General features: G+C 38.0%; 1 protein-coding gene across 2 annotated transcripts in view; it reads right to left on the bottom strand.

Annotated features, from left to right (window-relative positions):
* LOC306858847 (receptor-type tyrosine-protein phosphatase beta-like) overlaps positions 1-14,490 on the bottom strand; it is a 33,389-nt gene continuing 18,899 nt past the window's right edge. Inside the window, exons 12-30 of one of the 2 annotated variants that reach the window (XM_079399609.1) lie at positions 13,581-13,850; positions 13,006-13,269; positions 9,022-9,270; positions 8,308-8,577; positions 6,646-6,924; positions 5,641-5,790; positions 5,256-5,517; positions 4,734-4,840; positions 4,448-4,553; positions 4,294-4,374; positions 3,579-3,660; positions 3,282-3,372; positions 3,006-3,082; positions 2,339-2,473; positions 2,132-2,254; positions 1,224-1,387; positions 1,003-1,138; positions 515-624; positions 1-378 (exon numbers count right to left, since the gene is read on the bottom strand). In XM_079399609.1, the coding sequence (XP_079255735.1) occupies positions 517-624; positions 1,003-1,138; positions 1,224-1,387; positions 2,132-2,254; positions 2,339-2,473; positions 3,006-3,082; positions 3,282-3,372; positions 3,579-3,660; positions 4,294-4,374; positions 4,448-4,553; positions 4,734-4,840; positions 5,256-5,517; positions 5,641-5,790; positions 6,646-6,924; positions 8,308-8,577; positions 9,022-9,270; positions 13,006-13,269; positions 13,581-13,850 (2,954 nt within the window). In that variant the 3' untranslated portion in view covers positions 1-378; positions 515-516. Of the gene's footprint in view, positions 379-514; positions 625-1,002; positions 1,139-1,223; positions 1,388-2,131; positions 2,255-2,338; positions 2,474-3,005; positions 3,083-3,259; positions 3,373-3,578; positions 3,661-4,293; positions 4,375-4,447; positions 4,554-4,733; positions 4,841-5,255; positions 5,518-5,640; positions 5,791-6,645; positions 6,925-8,307; positions 8,578-9,021; positions 9,271-13,005; positions 13,270-13,580; positions 13,851-14,490 lie in introns of both variants that reach the window. The other variant, XR_013783239.1, reaches the window with a different exon arrangement.

Genomic DNA, 14,490 nt, shown 5'->3' with positions numbered 1-14,490 from the left:
GGGGGCTTTATAATATTTCTTTTATTTAACGCTTTTGTTAGTTAACTTAGGGAGTCCATTAGAGAACAACTGTGCTTCTTATATCCCAGATACTTAAAAATGTAACTTCACACTTTGTATGTCATGCATTAAGCATTCATGAAAATTAATAGTAAAGTCCAGTAAGTGCCAGTAATCTAAATACAATTTATTAAAATTAGCATAGCACATAAATAATTACAAACAGAGGTACATAAGCATGAACTGAAGTACATAAAAAGTTGTATAAAAATAAAGCATATATCTTTGTTATGCACTGCTATTAAAACTATAGGTGAAAACAAAAAACGTCTCTGTTCAATAAGGAGAAAAATCTTCATGATCCTGTTTACACACACTCTGTGGAAAAAAAATACGTAAAATTACATAAAGATCACATAAGTTCAGGACATCTATACTCAAAATTAAAGTCGGCATGAAACAGAATCATATATATGTATCCTTAAAGTGTCTAAGTGAAACATGCAATGTTTACCTTTATAATAGGTTATTGTAGATGGGGAAAAGAGGTTTATTTCGCTCACAGTGAAGTTTACGAGCCCTCAAAACGTCCCGTACACACTGATGGATATAAGCATACTGAGACTGCAGAAGAGAAGTCCATCATATTAGGGTGCATATAAATCAATTCACACATTTCATTAAACCTACAGAGGTAGAGTAACTACACATTTAGGCAATTGATTTCTAACTGAAATTGGGCATCTTAAGCCCCATTCATGCCAAAGACGATAACTCTAATTCTATGAGAATAGGGAAGTCCACACTACAACTATAATGATAATGACACAGAAAATGTATCAAATCAATCAAAAAGATATTTTACTCAGTTACTGTGTGTTGTCTGTGTAGGGCAGCTGCACTTTAGATGAACTTTTGTTCAACTGGAATTATTTCATTAAGCAATGCCAGTCTGACACCAATATAAATGTTGCTGATGTTGCTATACAGACAGACTCATACCTCCGTTTGTACCATGTATGAGCGATGCAAGCGTAGCTCAAACACACATCCATAAATGTTCACTGTGCAGTTCCTGTCCAGTTGCTGTAAAACACGATCCAGCACAATGAAAGTGCCAGTTCGGCCAACACCAGCACTGAGGCAGAGAAAAACATATCCAGTGTAAATGTATTTTGCATGTGAACACCCTGAAATGTTCTTCAAAGATTATACTAAGATACCTGCAATGTACTACAGTGACTCCTGGACTAGTTGTCCTGTCAGTGTACTCTCTGACTGTTCGCACAAACTGAACGAGTGATTGGGTTGTTTCTGGTACACCGTGATCTGGCCAAATGGTGTAATGGAACTGACGCACCGTCCTGGGATATCTCAACAGACCCTCCTGAAAAAAAGACTTTGCATCAATTCATAGCACGGGTATATTTGTAGCAATAGCCAACAATACATTGTATGGGTCAAAATGATTGATTTTTCTTTTATGCCAAAAATCATTAGGATATTAAGCAAAGCTCATGTTCCATGAAGATATTTTGAAATTACCTACCGTAAATATATTAGAACTTAATTTTTGATTATGCATGGCTAAGAACTTCAATTGGACAACTTTAAAGGTGATTTTCTCAATATTTCAATTTTTTTTTTTTGCACCCTCTGATTCCAGATATTCAAATAGTTTTAGCTCAGCCAAGCATTGTCCTATCCTAACAAACCATACATCAATGGAAATTTAAGATGATTTATAAATCTGACCCTTATGACTGGTTTTGTGGTCCAGGGTCACATACTGTATGCTTAAAAGAGTTTCTGTACCACTAAATTACAAAATTGCAAAAATATGTTTCAGAACAGGTTTCGCAAATTGCTGAATCTTGCAACGAAATCTCCAGGTCATATTTTACCCCACAAATAGAAGAAAAGAAACAAAAAAAATACAAATTTTGCATGAAAATGAAGCCAACATTCATTATGGAGTAAAATATGACCTAACATGTTTTTACAATTTACCATTAAAAATAGATACCTTTTAAGAAGTAAATAATTTAGCTTATAGTACTAAATACCTTTAAAATTCACCTTTTTAAATTTTTGCATTTCTGTTCAATATATCTATTTATTTGACACTTACACATGATATCTTGAAGTCCCGAATGGTCCACTCTGGGATGGCCTTCTCAGAAAGCAGTTGCACCACAACATCTCCATAATACAAAGGCTCACTGTCAGTTGGCCAGTATCGATCACACTTCACCTGAATCATACACATATCCACAAAAGTATAACATGAGACCAGCACACATCACCAGAAAACAGCACTAGAAGCCTCTACACTCACCATGCCCCTCTCCACACACTGGGTCACCATTACTAGGCTGTGGACATTTTGTTCCCACACCATGCGCCAGAAATCATCCTTGGTACCTGGGAGAGGGCCTTGTGTGGCAATATACTCCCATCTGAAATTGTTTCCCTGTTAAACAGACACAGAAATACTTTTGAGTCTGTGGACAAATATGACCATTGACTGCTCTGAGGCTTGTGTGGTGTCCGGGGTACAAATATTTTGTTTATAATGAATAAGAGAATAAACTGTCAGTAAAGGAGTTGCTTGACTATACTGTAAATGTTGACTGTCAACCTCAGGAGGACAAACAAAATATTATATAATCAGTATTATTTTACATTTTCTAATTATTTTCTAGGTTTTAGGTAATTATATCTGAAGTTTAAGATATGATGGATTGGTCTATGAAAAAATGACAGATAAAATATATTGACCAATATATAATTTATTTGAATATTTTAAGTGGGTTAAGTGACTAGTGACATGCCTGTCATTGAATACCACATTTCTATGATCAGCCACCAAGACACTTGTATTTGTATGAAGCTGTGTTCAGGTGTCAGTATAAAACCCACAACCTCCATACACCACACAACCCACACTTCCATCCAGTTTCTAGCCAATGAGCAATCAAATGAAGAACATATGTTCAACTTACAGGTATGTAGTTAGCATTGATGTAGTCTGAATAGGGGTCGTCCTCCAAGCAAGACAGTCTCACCCGCGTTGAGTCGTCTGGAGTTAAAACAGTTTAGAATCAAGCTGCTTTGCATTATGGGCAATTACAGAGTGAAAGTTACCCCATAGCAACTATACTGTAACCACACTGGAATATTGTTGTGAAAATTATTATATCATGGCAAGTAAATATACTTTTGAGATGTAAATGTATAATACTTGTATTTTACTTACAATATCATTTGTCTCAACTTACAGGGCAGTATATTGTTGTATCGATTTTTGCTTCGGTTCCCAAGTAGACGTGCAATATTCTGAGTTTGGGTCCGTCCCACGTCCTTTAGGCCCTTTTCAGCATTGGGTAAAGGTTGAAGCAATAATCAGTAATGCATTCAAGTTCAGCTTGTTTGCGGATAAAAAGTTTATTTAGATTAGAGCAAAGTGGAATGATGGAATGTAAAGTGGAACATTCCATGGAATGACTATTTTTCAATTACTGTTTTGATAGATTTAGATATTTAGTGTTACATTTTCGTTATATGCAGTGCATTACCTCAAACTCTTCAGAGAGAAGATAACTGCAATCAGCTTGAAGTTTAGCCAGATGAGACTCAAAGTGGGCTGCTTGGACTGGGCTAGTACATAACAGAAATTCTAAACATTCAGTAACATCAATGCTTGTATTAATAAATAAATAAACGCTACATTGAATAATTTATGAACGAGCATGTTTTTGAGGACTTTAGCCTCTAGTCTTTTGTCGTGGCACAAATATCAGTCGTACTTGGCAAAATATGGTTTATAAATATTAAAGGGATAGTTCACACCAAAAATTCTGTCATTAATTACTCACCCTCATGTCGTTCCAAACCTGTGAGATCTTCGTTCATCTTTGGAACACAAATTAAGATATTTTTCATGAATTCTGAGAGCTCTCTGATCCTCCCATGGACAGCAAGGATTCAAAAAGTATTCTTGTAGCTTCATAAAATTAGGGTTGAACCACTGATGTCACATGGATTATTTTAACGATCTCCTTGCTACGTTTCTGATCATGTAAGGATCCTTGCTGTCCATGGGAGGGTCAGATAGCTCTCAGAATTCATCAAAAATATCTTAATTTGTGTTCCAAAGATGAACGAAGATCTTACAAGTTTGGAACGACATGAGGGTGAGTAATTAATGACAGAATTGTCATTTTTGGGTGAACTATCCCTTTAATATTATTTTTTTTCCTCAATATAAGGAGAAATAAAGTGTTGTGGTACCTCCTTATGCCTGAGCACATCTGTGAGGTAGGCAGCGCCTTCCACATGCTCATTTTCATTACTGGACTTTCCTTCACGGCTCTTGAAGAACACATACATATAAAAATCAGCACAGTAACAAACATCGTGTGTTAACAAATGTGTATGTACTCACATTTTGTGAGTCCTCTTTCTGTAAATGAGTAAGGCGGTGACCGCGAGCACCATGGCGAATAGAAACATAGCAGCTGTGACTCCTCCCGTGAGTCCATTTCGTGGCGCTGAATGGCAAAAACAGTGAGAGAAATTACAATTTAACAAAAAAAAGGTTCGAGTCATGGCACAGTGGTAGTACACATGGGGAACTGGATTGAATCTGGCCTGTATCATGTTCTCATTCCAACAACCGTAAACTCAACTGTCCTATTGATTCTTCACACTAAAAAACAACAGTGTTTTACCTGATTGAGTCGTTAATGGAAGGGAAAGGTATGTGTCGGTGTAAAGGGGATGCACACATTCTCTGTTCTCTTCATCAAACAGCTGAGAGAAGGCACGAACACTTAATCTGAGACAGTAAAGCGTGAATATTCAGAATTACACATCTTTAAACCTGAGTTGAAACAATGATTTCGGTTAAAAATTCTAATTCTGTCATTTTCTCATATTCATATCATATATAATAATATTTTAATGTAATCACGTTTTCGTCATTTTAAAGCTTGAGAGGACCCATCAACATTCTTTTTTTTTTCACGAAAAAAAGAGTACCATGATTGTTATGCTAAACATCTCTTTTGATGTTCCATATAATGAAATGATTTTGGTATGATATTCAGTAGCACCTTTTTAAATGTTCAGTTTAAATGCTTATTGTCCATTTTTAATACAAAGGCAGCTTTATGCTAAAACACACTGACAATGAGATGGATGAACACTACAAACTTTAATGTAAGGTAAGATACTACAACAAATATATTTACCGATATGGTGTTCTGGGTCTGAGCGGCCCGTCACAGAAGTGCATTCCATACTGGATAGATTCTGGATCCCATTTGCAAGCTCCCCCCAAATGTTTCATTCCTCCTCCGAGGTTTATCTCAAAAACACGGATATTGTTGTCAGATCCCTCGGCACACAGGCTGTGAAAGTAGCCGGTCTGGTATGCTTTGATGGAGCGGTTTTGTCTGTAGTCCAGATAAGATGGCAAAGGATGTCTTTGCTCTGGCAGGACATTATCAACATCTGTAAATACAATGAAATGAGACTGGATGCAGTTATTAGAGAAGCATAATAAGAGACAAATGACAATAATATTGTCCTAAATTCTAACTCGGGTAAAGAAACTGAAATTAAAATGACTGGTACCATTTGACTCGGTGACGATTACTGTGAAGAAACGAATAGCCCCATTAGCATCACTGAACCAGCTGCAGTTGAACTTAAACAGGATGGTGAAATGAGTGATGACTGTGGACTGCTCACTGACCCGTACTGTCACCGGTGGGACAGGGGGCCCTGAAAAACAAATATCTCTTGAGATTAGATTATCTAAATTATATATTAGAAGTGTTCTTTATATAATTACTACTTAACAAAACAAAAATAAAACTACTTCAACATGTGCTGATAACAGTATTAATGAATAGACCTGTTTTAAAGACCCCATCCACAACTCCCACCCCACAGTCCGTAAGATTTTTTAAAAACCGTAACGTGGTCCGTGGTGTAAAAAAGGTTGGAGACCCTGCACTACATGACTGAAGATCACACAGTACTAGACTTTTTAAATTGTTCCAAAAGCAACAAACTCACAAAGAAATTGGTGCTAGGTTAGGAGATGCATGACAAACATGATTTAGCCTTCGATCGACGGAAAAATCTGTTCAAAAGTTGTATAGCATATTTACATGTAATTCTTTTTTTTTCTCAAAAAGTTTGTAATCTAGAAAAAGCTAGGTAACACGTGCTATTAACAAACCATTAATTATGATTTTGCCTCAATAAACTCCTAATTAGATGCTTATTAATAGTTAGCAAGGTAGTTGTTAAGTTTAGGTGCTGGGTAGGATTACGGATGTAGAATATTGTCATGCAGAATATGTGCTTTATAAGTACTAATAAACAGCCAATATGTTAATAATAGGCATGCTAATAAGCAACTAGTTAATAGTGAGAATTGGTCCCTATGCTAATGTGTTACCAAAAGTTTTTTTTTTTTTACATAGAGTGGGTCATCCTCATAATGGCTGCAATGCTGAGATCACATTATGCAGTTATGCAGAGCAACAAAGTGACCAGAAGTCATTAATTTTCAGTGAGAGTTGGTGATTTTAAGGAGAAAGAGCAAGCTTGTGTTATACTGTCACTTACTGTCGATCATAGTGATAACGCTGGTTTTTGTGGTTGAACTCTGCTTGTCTCCAGACATCACTGTTATGTAGATGGTGTAGTTTCTAAAGGGCTCCAGCCTGTCAAAATGCTGCGAGAGAGCCTCGTGTCTGTGTGTGTACGTGTACACCGGCATCCTGGAACCTTGTTTGCAGCATTCCACAACATAAGAGTCGAAATCGGACTCTGGGGGTGTCCAGGAGCAGGAGACAGAGGTGGAGCTCAGGGGGAAACAGTGGATGCTTTGAGTTGAATGTGGAGCTATAGAGAAAAGGATTCTGTTATGAACACTTTTGTGAGCAAATATTCCCAAAATCATTCTCCAATTCCTGGAACCCTCTCTGCTCCTCCCTGGTGGAATAGATTACAACCTTTATCTGAACTGCTGAGAACATCACATCTTTCAAAAAAGCACCTAAAGACACAGAATTCCACAAGCCTTTAACCGCCCCACATGCTTAAACCAATGCTCTTTGACAAATTGCTTGTAAGTCACTTAGGTTAAAGTTATTTGCTTGTCATGCTTGTGTATATGAAGCCACAATCCAGAGCTCACATACACATAATTTTCTTCATTATGAACTGAATAAGAAAGGAGAAACTGCTAGTGTTCTTCAAAACACAAGATAGAATGCTTTCAATTCATGCAAAAATGTAGCTAAAATTGGTCCCAATTTTATAACTATCAACATTCAAACCTCCCATAGACTTTGGGTGGCAGTCAATCCCGTAAAGAATTGTTTCTCAGTGCCTAGGAATAAACTCTTCTCATTACCTTAGTTACCAAACTACTAAACATTCCAGTAGAGCTAGGATGGGATTGATTCATCCCAGTGATGTGACACTTTTGATTCTCTTCAGCAAAAACAATCATTCAGATTCATTCTCTGCTTCATTCAGTTACTCTTTTTTGTTGGATATATCATTACACCAGCAGGGGGTGATCAGAGAGTGTTTTCAAGTGAGTGAGTCTTTATAATACAGATAATTCAAACAAATACAGACCTTTTTTCTTAAAGGGATAGTTCACGCAAAAATGAAAATTCTGTCATTAATTACTCAACCTCATGTCATTCCAAACCCATAAGAACTCCGTTCATCATCGGAACACAAATTAAGATATTTCTGATTAAATCAGGGAGCTCTCTGACCCTCCATAGACAGCAAGGGAACTACCACGGTTAAGGTCCAGAAACGTAGCAAGGAGATCGGTAAAATAATCCATGTGACATCAGGGGTTCAACTGTAATTTTACGAAGCTACGAGAATACTTTTTGTGTGCAAAGAAAACAAAAATAATGACTTTATTTAACAATTCGTCTGGAACGACATGAGGGTGAGTAATTCATGACAGAATTTTCTGACTGAACGATCCTTTAAAGGCTCAAAACAATTAATTTGGAATTGACTCAATAAAATGATTCTGAAAAACTGGAATCAAGCCGGTTCCAAATAATCTGGAATTAAAGAGCCATATGCAACACAAAAACCCACAGGTTTTTAGGTTTTACTATTCTGTTGTGGTTAGATTTTAGTGTGTGTGTGGGGGGGGGTCATCAGCTTAATCTCATTCTTCAATACTTTTTTTTGTTTATTCATTTAATTCATGAAAATACTGTAGGATGTGGAAGTGACTGTACTCACGGGTTCTGATGGTGTGGTAAACAGGACTACTGTAGGTCACAGGGCTGTATGTCATCCCACTGACAGTCCGAAGACTAATATTATAGAGCCGCCCTGGATAAAGTCCTTCCAGTATACGTCGAGTAGGATGAAGTCTAGAAACATTAAGTGTGTCCTGAGGAAACCATGTCACTTCAAAATCATCATAGTCTCCTGTATCTGGAACATGCCACTTTATCTCCACTGAGCCAGAAGAGATGTTGACAGACACTGATGATGGCGGTGCAGGAACTGTGGTGATATAATGAGTAATTTAGCTTTAAGAACTGTAGTGTATTGGTTGCGCTTTGGTTTTAGTAAAATGTCCAAGCTGCTCTTTTCCATTTGATAGAAAGTAATTACTGCTGAGCTCCAAAAAGACCACAAATCAGTATTACAACATCATAGAAGTTTCATAAATTTTACTTGGGCACTATATTTCAAGTCTTCTCAAGATGTATAATGCTTTAAATGAGAAAAGATCCAAATTTATTCACATAAAATGAATCACTGAACAAAAGCTGAGAGCTGCAGGAAGGAAAAGAGTTTCAGCACTGGCATACTGTTGCATACTGCATACTGTTTTAAATATAGAAATATTTTAAATCTAAATGAAACTTGCCTGTCACTATGGCATTAGATCAGTTATAATGTAAAACATATGTTCAGGGCTGTTTGATTTGCAGCAGCACTGACCTGTTCGCCCTATTGCAGTTGTTGTGTTAGTCAGATCTTCACTCCAGGTTTGAAGCATAGCAGAATAAAACCTTCCAGCCACCAGCCCATGAAAGATGACCTGTGTGCTCTCTGGACCCAACCACTGTTCAAAGCCATCCACAGTGACGGAATATCCAGTAAGTCCTCCAGTACCACGCATCCAGCTCAGAAGAAGACTGTCCATTTGACCCTGATTCTCAACATGGAGGTTTATAACAGAGGCAGGAGCTGTAAAAACAAACAAACAAGACTTTTTAAACATCCAAACAAAAAAAATATACATAGAATGTTTTTAATGAGAGAAATTAGAGTAAAGGTGAGTAAAGGAGTAAACCTGAAATTTTAGAACTAGTATTTTAATTTTAGCTTTTGGAAATCGAGTCGTATGGATTCGATATTGATATGATTAATTGATATTAATCAAAACGTACAACTTATAGCTTATTAACGATCGTCCCGCGAATCGTTAAAAATCAGTGTATCCTAACAATCCGATTACTTCCGTGGCCATGATAATAATACAGAATTAATTAGGTAATTTTGAGCATAAGTAATGCAATCTTTGGCAAATAGTTTTAGACTTGAAAATCACATAGCACAAGACAAAAGATTTCTTTATAAATCAAAGTTTATTTGCTACTCTACAATACTACTAAGCTAAATAACACAAAACAGAATACGTACACACACAAACACACACGAGCAAGCAGCAGCAGCCAAAGCTGGGTGTCTGTCTTTATCGGGCTGATTCCAGCCCGCCCCTTTTGCTGTTTTATCCAATCACAAGTGTTTCTGTAGGGCGGAGCCCCGCCCCGCACGGCTCAGTTTTCCATGCGTAAATCCTTTGCTGAGTTATTTCATCAAATGAAGAACATATCCTAGCAGATTCCTATAAGTGTTTTAATCATACATTATGATGAGAAAAGTCAACTTTCATCCACACCAAATTATCGTCGACGACAACGGCTTTCGTTCAAAATATTTGGCATGCCCAAAGTACATATACCAATTTGATCTATTACGCGGTTAAGGCATAGATTAAACTATGCTAAGTTCTAAATAATCACGTCAAGCATATTGTTATGGAACTGTCGGACACAAAGGTAAGTATTTCAAGTGATAATATTTATTAACAGCTTTGGTGATCTCCCAGCACAGGTGGATGATGTGAGAACAGGTGAGTGGTGATTCTCCGTGAGTTTGGTGATAGATCGTCAGGATTCTAATCGTCCCTTTCTTAACTTGCAGGTCCGTGGTGACCCGGAGTTACTTCGAGCTTGGGGAAGATGGTAGTCACCAGGAGCTGGTTCCTGAGAGCGGGGTGGATGAAGAGGAACAAGGCAGAAGGTAAGTACGACAGGTAGGGAAGTACAGGTAGTATACTCAGCCTAGTAGCTTCGTAAGCGGTCTCTCCTTGTAGTCACAACAAGATCGGACAACTGTGTGAACTGAGGACGGTGCTCTTATTGAGGGTGGTGATAGCAGCGGTGATGAGGTGCAGGTGAAGGTGATCAGAACTCAGGTGAGGCGGATCGTGGTAATTGGTTTTGTGATGAGCCTGGCCGTTCTGTGACACATATGATACTAATCACAGGGAAAAGTTATATGTCACAGATTAAAAAAATATCCTTGGTTCCAATACACAGCAAGCTTATAAATGACATAAAATACAACCTTAATATATATTGTCTATATATATATATATATATATATTGTATATATTGCTTTTAATATCAGCAACAATTATTATTTGTCCTTTTGGCACACTTAAGAAAAGGAAAGCGTTTCCTTTTGAATGTGAGGAGGAGAAAGAAGAGCTGTCCGGGGTCGTGAGAATATCACGTTTGTGGAGATCTGGTGATTTTCTTAGCTCGGACGTCTGTCGTCAAACCATCATCCTTGTTGATACCATCATTGAATTACTGCGTTAAACAATCAGGAGATATCAGGGAGGGTCTGTGCTGGAGCTTTTCCAGATGCCACATGCTTTGTACTGTTGATTATTCGACTTTATTTATGGTAAACCGGTCAGGAACAACATTGAAGGTTCTGTTCTTTAAAGACATCCAGATGTTCTTCTCAAATTTCTCCTGGTTTTATGGGTCTCATAAGATAAGATGATGGTCCCCTAGACAGGGAGGCGTCAGTAGGCTTGGTCAAGTTTCTGACTCAAAGGGAAGGGAATCATCTAAGTTTTTTCTTTGGTATGCGAGATTCTATAATGGTTTGGTCTTTGTTCAATAAGGTTCTGCAGGGGTCAGGGCTAAATTTTAAATAAATTGAGAAAAATGGCACAGACCTTTACTGTTTATATACAAACCCGATTCCAAAAAAGTTGGGGCACTGTGCAAATTGTGAATAAAAACAGAATGCAATGATGTGGAAGTTTCAAATTTCAATATTTTATTCAAAATACAACATAGATGACATATCAAATGTTTAAACTGAGAAAATTTATCATTTTAAGGGAAAAATACGTTTATTTTAAATTTCATGGCATCAACACATCTCAAAAAAGTTGGGACAAGGCCATGTTTACCACTGTGTGGCATCCCCTCTTCTTTTTATAACAGTCTGCAAACGTCTGGGGACTGAGGAGACAAGTTGCTCAAGTTTAGGAATAGGAATGTTGTCCCATTCTTGTCTAATACAGGCTTCTAGTTGCTCAACTGTCTTAGGTCTTCTTTGTCGCATCTTCCTCTTTATGATGCGCCAAATGTTTTCTATGGGTGAAAGATCTGGACTGCAGGCTGACCATTTCAGTACCCGGATCCTCCTTCTACGCAGCCATGATGTTGTAATTGATGCAGTATGTGGTCTGGCATTGTCATGTTGGAAAATGCAAGGTCTTCCCTGAAAGAGACAACGTCTGGATGGGAGCATATGTTGTTCTAGAACTTAGATATACCTTTCAGCATTAATGGTGCCTTTCCAGATGTGTAAGCTGCCCATGCCACACGCACTCATGCAACCCCATACCATCAGAGATGCAGGCTTCTGAACTGAGCGCTGATAACAACTTGGGTTGTCCTTGTCCTCTTTAGTCCGGATGACATGGCGTCCCAATTTTCCAAAAAGAACTTCAAATTTTGATTCGTCAGTTTTCCACTTTGCCACAGTCCATTTTAAATAAGCCTTGGCCCAGAGAAAACGCCTGCGCTTCTGGATCATGTTTAGATATGGCTTCTTTTTTGACCTATAGAGTTTTAGCCGGCAACGGCAAATGGCACGGTGGATTGTGTTCACCGACAATGTTTTCTGGAAGTATTCCTGAGCCCATGTTGTGATTTCCATTACAGTAGCATTCCTGTATGTGATGCAGTGCCGTCTAAGGGCCCAAAGATCACGGGCATCCAGTATGGTTTTCCGGCCTTGACCCTTACGCACAGAGATTGTTTCAGATTCTCTGAATCTTTGGATGATATTATGCACTGTAGATGATGATAACTTCAAACTCTTTGCAATTTTTCTCTGAGAAACTCCTTTCTGATATTGCTCCACTATTTTTCGCCATAGCATTGGGGGAATTGGTGATCCTCTTGCCATCTTGACTTCTGAGAGACACTGCCACTCTGAGAGGCTCTTTTTATACCCAATCATGTTGCCAATTGACCTAATAAGTTGCAAATTGGTCCTCCAGCTGTTCCTTATATGTACATTTAACTTTTCCGGCCTCTTATTGCTACCTGTCCCAACTTTTTTGGAATGTGTAGCTCTCATGAAATCCAAAATGAGCCAATATTTAGCATGACATTTCAAAATGTCTCTCTTTCAACATTTGATATGTTATCTATATTCTATTGTGAATAAAATATAAGTTTATGAGATTTGTAAATTATTGCATTCCTTTTTTATTTGTAATTTGTACAGTGTCCCAACTTTTTTGGAATCGGGTTTGTATATATATATATATTTTTTATATATATATATATATATAAATGTATATATAGCTTCAGTATTCACCTGTACGCGCCCATATAGACGACTGACTACTCAGTTTCCCACTCCTGCTGGTGATTATCATCTTATACAGTGTCCCTGGCAGCAGGTGCGTGAAGGACCAGCTCAGAGCATCTTCTCCCAGTGTCCCGTGCGACTGTATTGTCTCAATCTGATCGTACAGATACAGATCAAAACCGTCCACCCGGCCCTCCGGTGCAGTCCAGCAGAATGAAAGTTCAGTGCTGGTGTTGGAGCATATGTGTAGCCCGGTCACTGCTGCTGGACCTGAGGAGATTAGGAGAACAAGTCTTGTAAACTGTCTTGCCATTTAGTGATTCTTGAAATCTTTGTTTTTCCTTGATAACTTGGCTCAAAAATCTGTGGAATTCTGCAGAATTTATCTAATGTGCAAAACAGAGCTCAAAGTACTCTTAATGCTAGACAGTAAGATATATTTTAATAGAGTAAAAATACCAATAAAGTAAAAATACCATAAAAGTGTTCTTTTGCTCAGTATTTTTTTACCATGTGAGATTACAAACTCATTTGTGTGGTGAATACACATTGAAAAACATGCTGCAAGATGTGTGTCTTACGTGTTTGTCCCTCAGCAGTGATGTCCTTGCTTTTGGCAGTGCCACTAAGTGTCTGTACATATGCTTTGTACCACCTTCCTGGAGCTAAATTTTTAAACAGGTGGTGGTTGTTAGTAGCGGGCACAGAAGCGCTGGCGATCACTCTTTCGCTCTCATCTAGTAATCGTAGTCTGTAACCATCATAAACTCCCACAGCTGCCGTCCAGCTCACTAACAGATTGTGTGAGCTGAGTTCATTATCTACCCATAGGTTGGTGACTGTGGAGGGGTCTGAAACACACACAAGCACACATTATTATTATTATTATTATTATATATTATTATATAGACAATATTATTGTATTTCTATCATGACAACTCTCGGAAGATTTTAGCATGGTAATGGATATGAAAATGTTAATGTATTTGGTCTTGGCAGAATAGATCTGCTACGCTGCTGCTGTTGGTTATTGCTGTAGTTGTAGATTATTGCTGCTGCTGCTGTTGCAAGCAAGTACAGGAACTTGTTATTGCCAATGCATACGGCGATACAATACTGTGAGTATTTAAGACATACTGCTGCTGCATAAATAGCATATAAAATAACCCATAGCAGATCTATACAGGAGGAGCAGGGTGTCATGAATCTGGTCTATGAACTTACGTTAACTCACCACCAGAGGTCACTCGCTCACCACATGGACTCTTGCACTACACTAACTGTTGCACATCACCTCAGACTACAATTCCCATCATTCATTGCACTGATGACACACACAGCTGATTGCACTGATCACACACCCTACATAAACCATGGACTTCCTCTTCCTCTCTGCCGAGTATTGTATAGCGTATATCCTAGCAATAGCTACTCTACAGAGCCCACTCAGTTGTTATAGTCTTGCCTTGCTAGTTTTCTCGTGTTTGATAC

The sequence above is a fragment of the Barbus barbus genome, assembly GCF_936440315.1.
Source record: "Barbus barbus genome assembly, chromosome: 39".
Taxonomy (NCBI): domain Eukaryota; kingdom Metazoa; phylum Chordata; class Actinopteri; order Cypriniformes; family Cyprinidae; genus Barbus; species Barbus barbus.
This window is presented reverse-complemented; position numbering and strand designations above follow the sequence as displayed.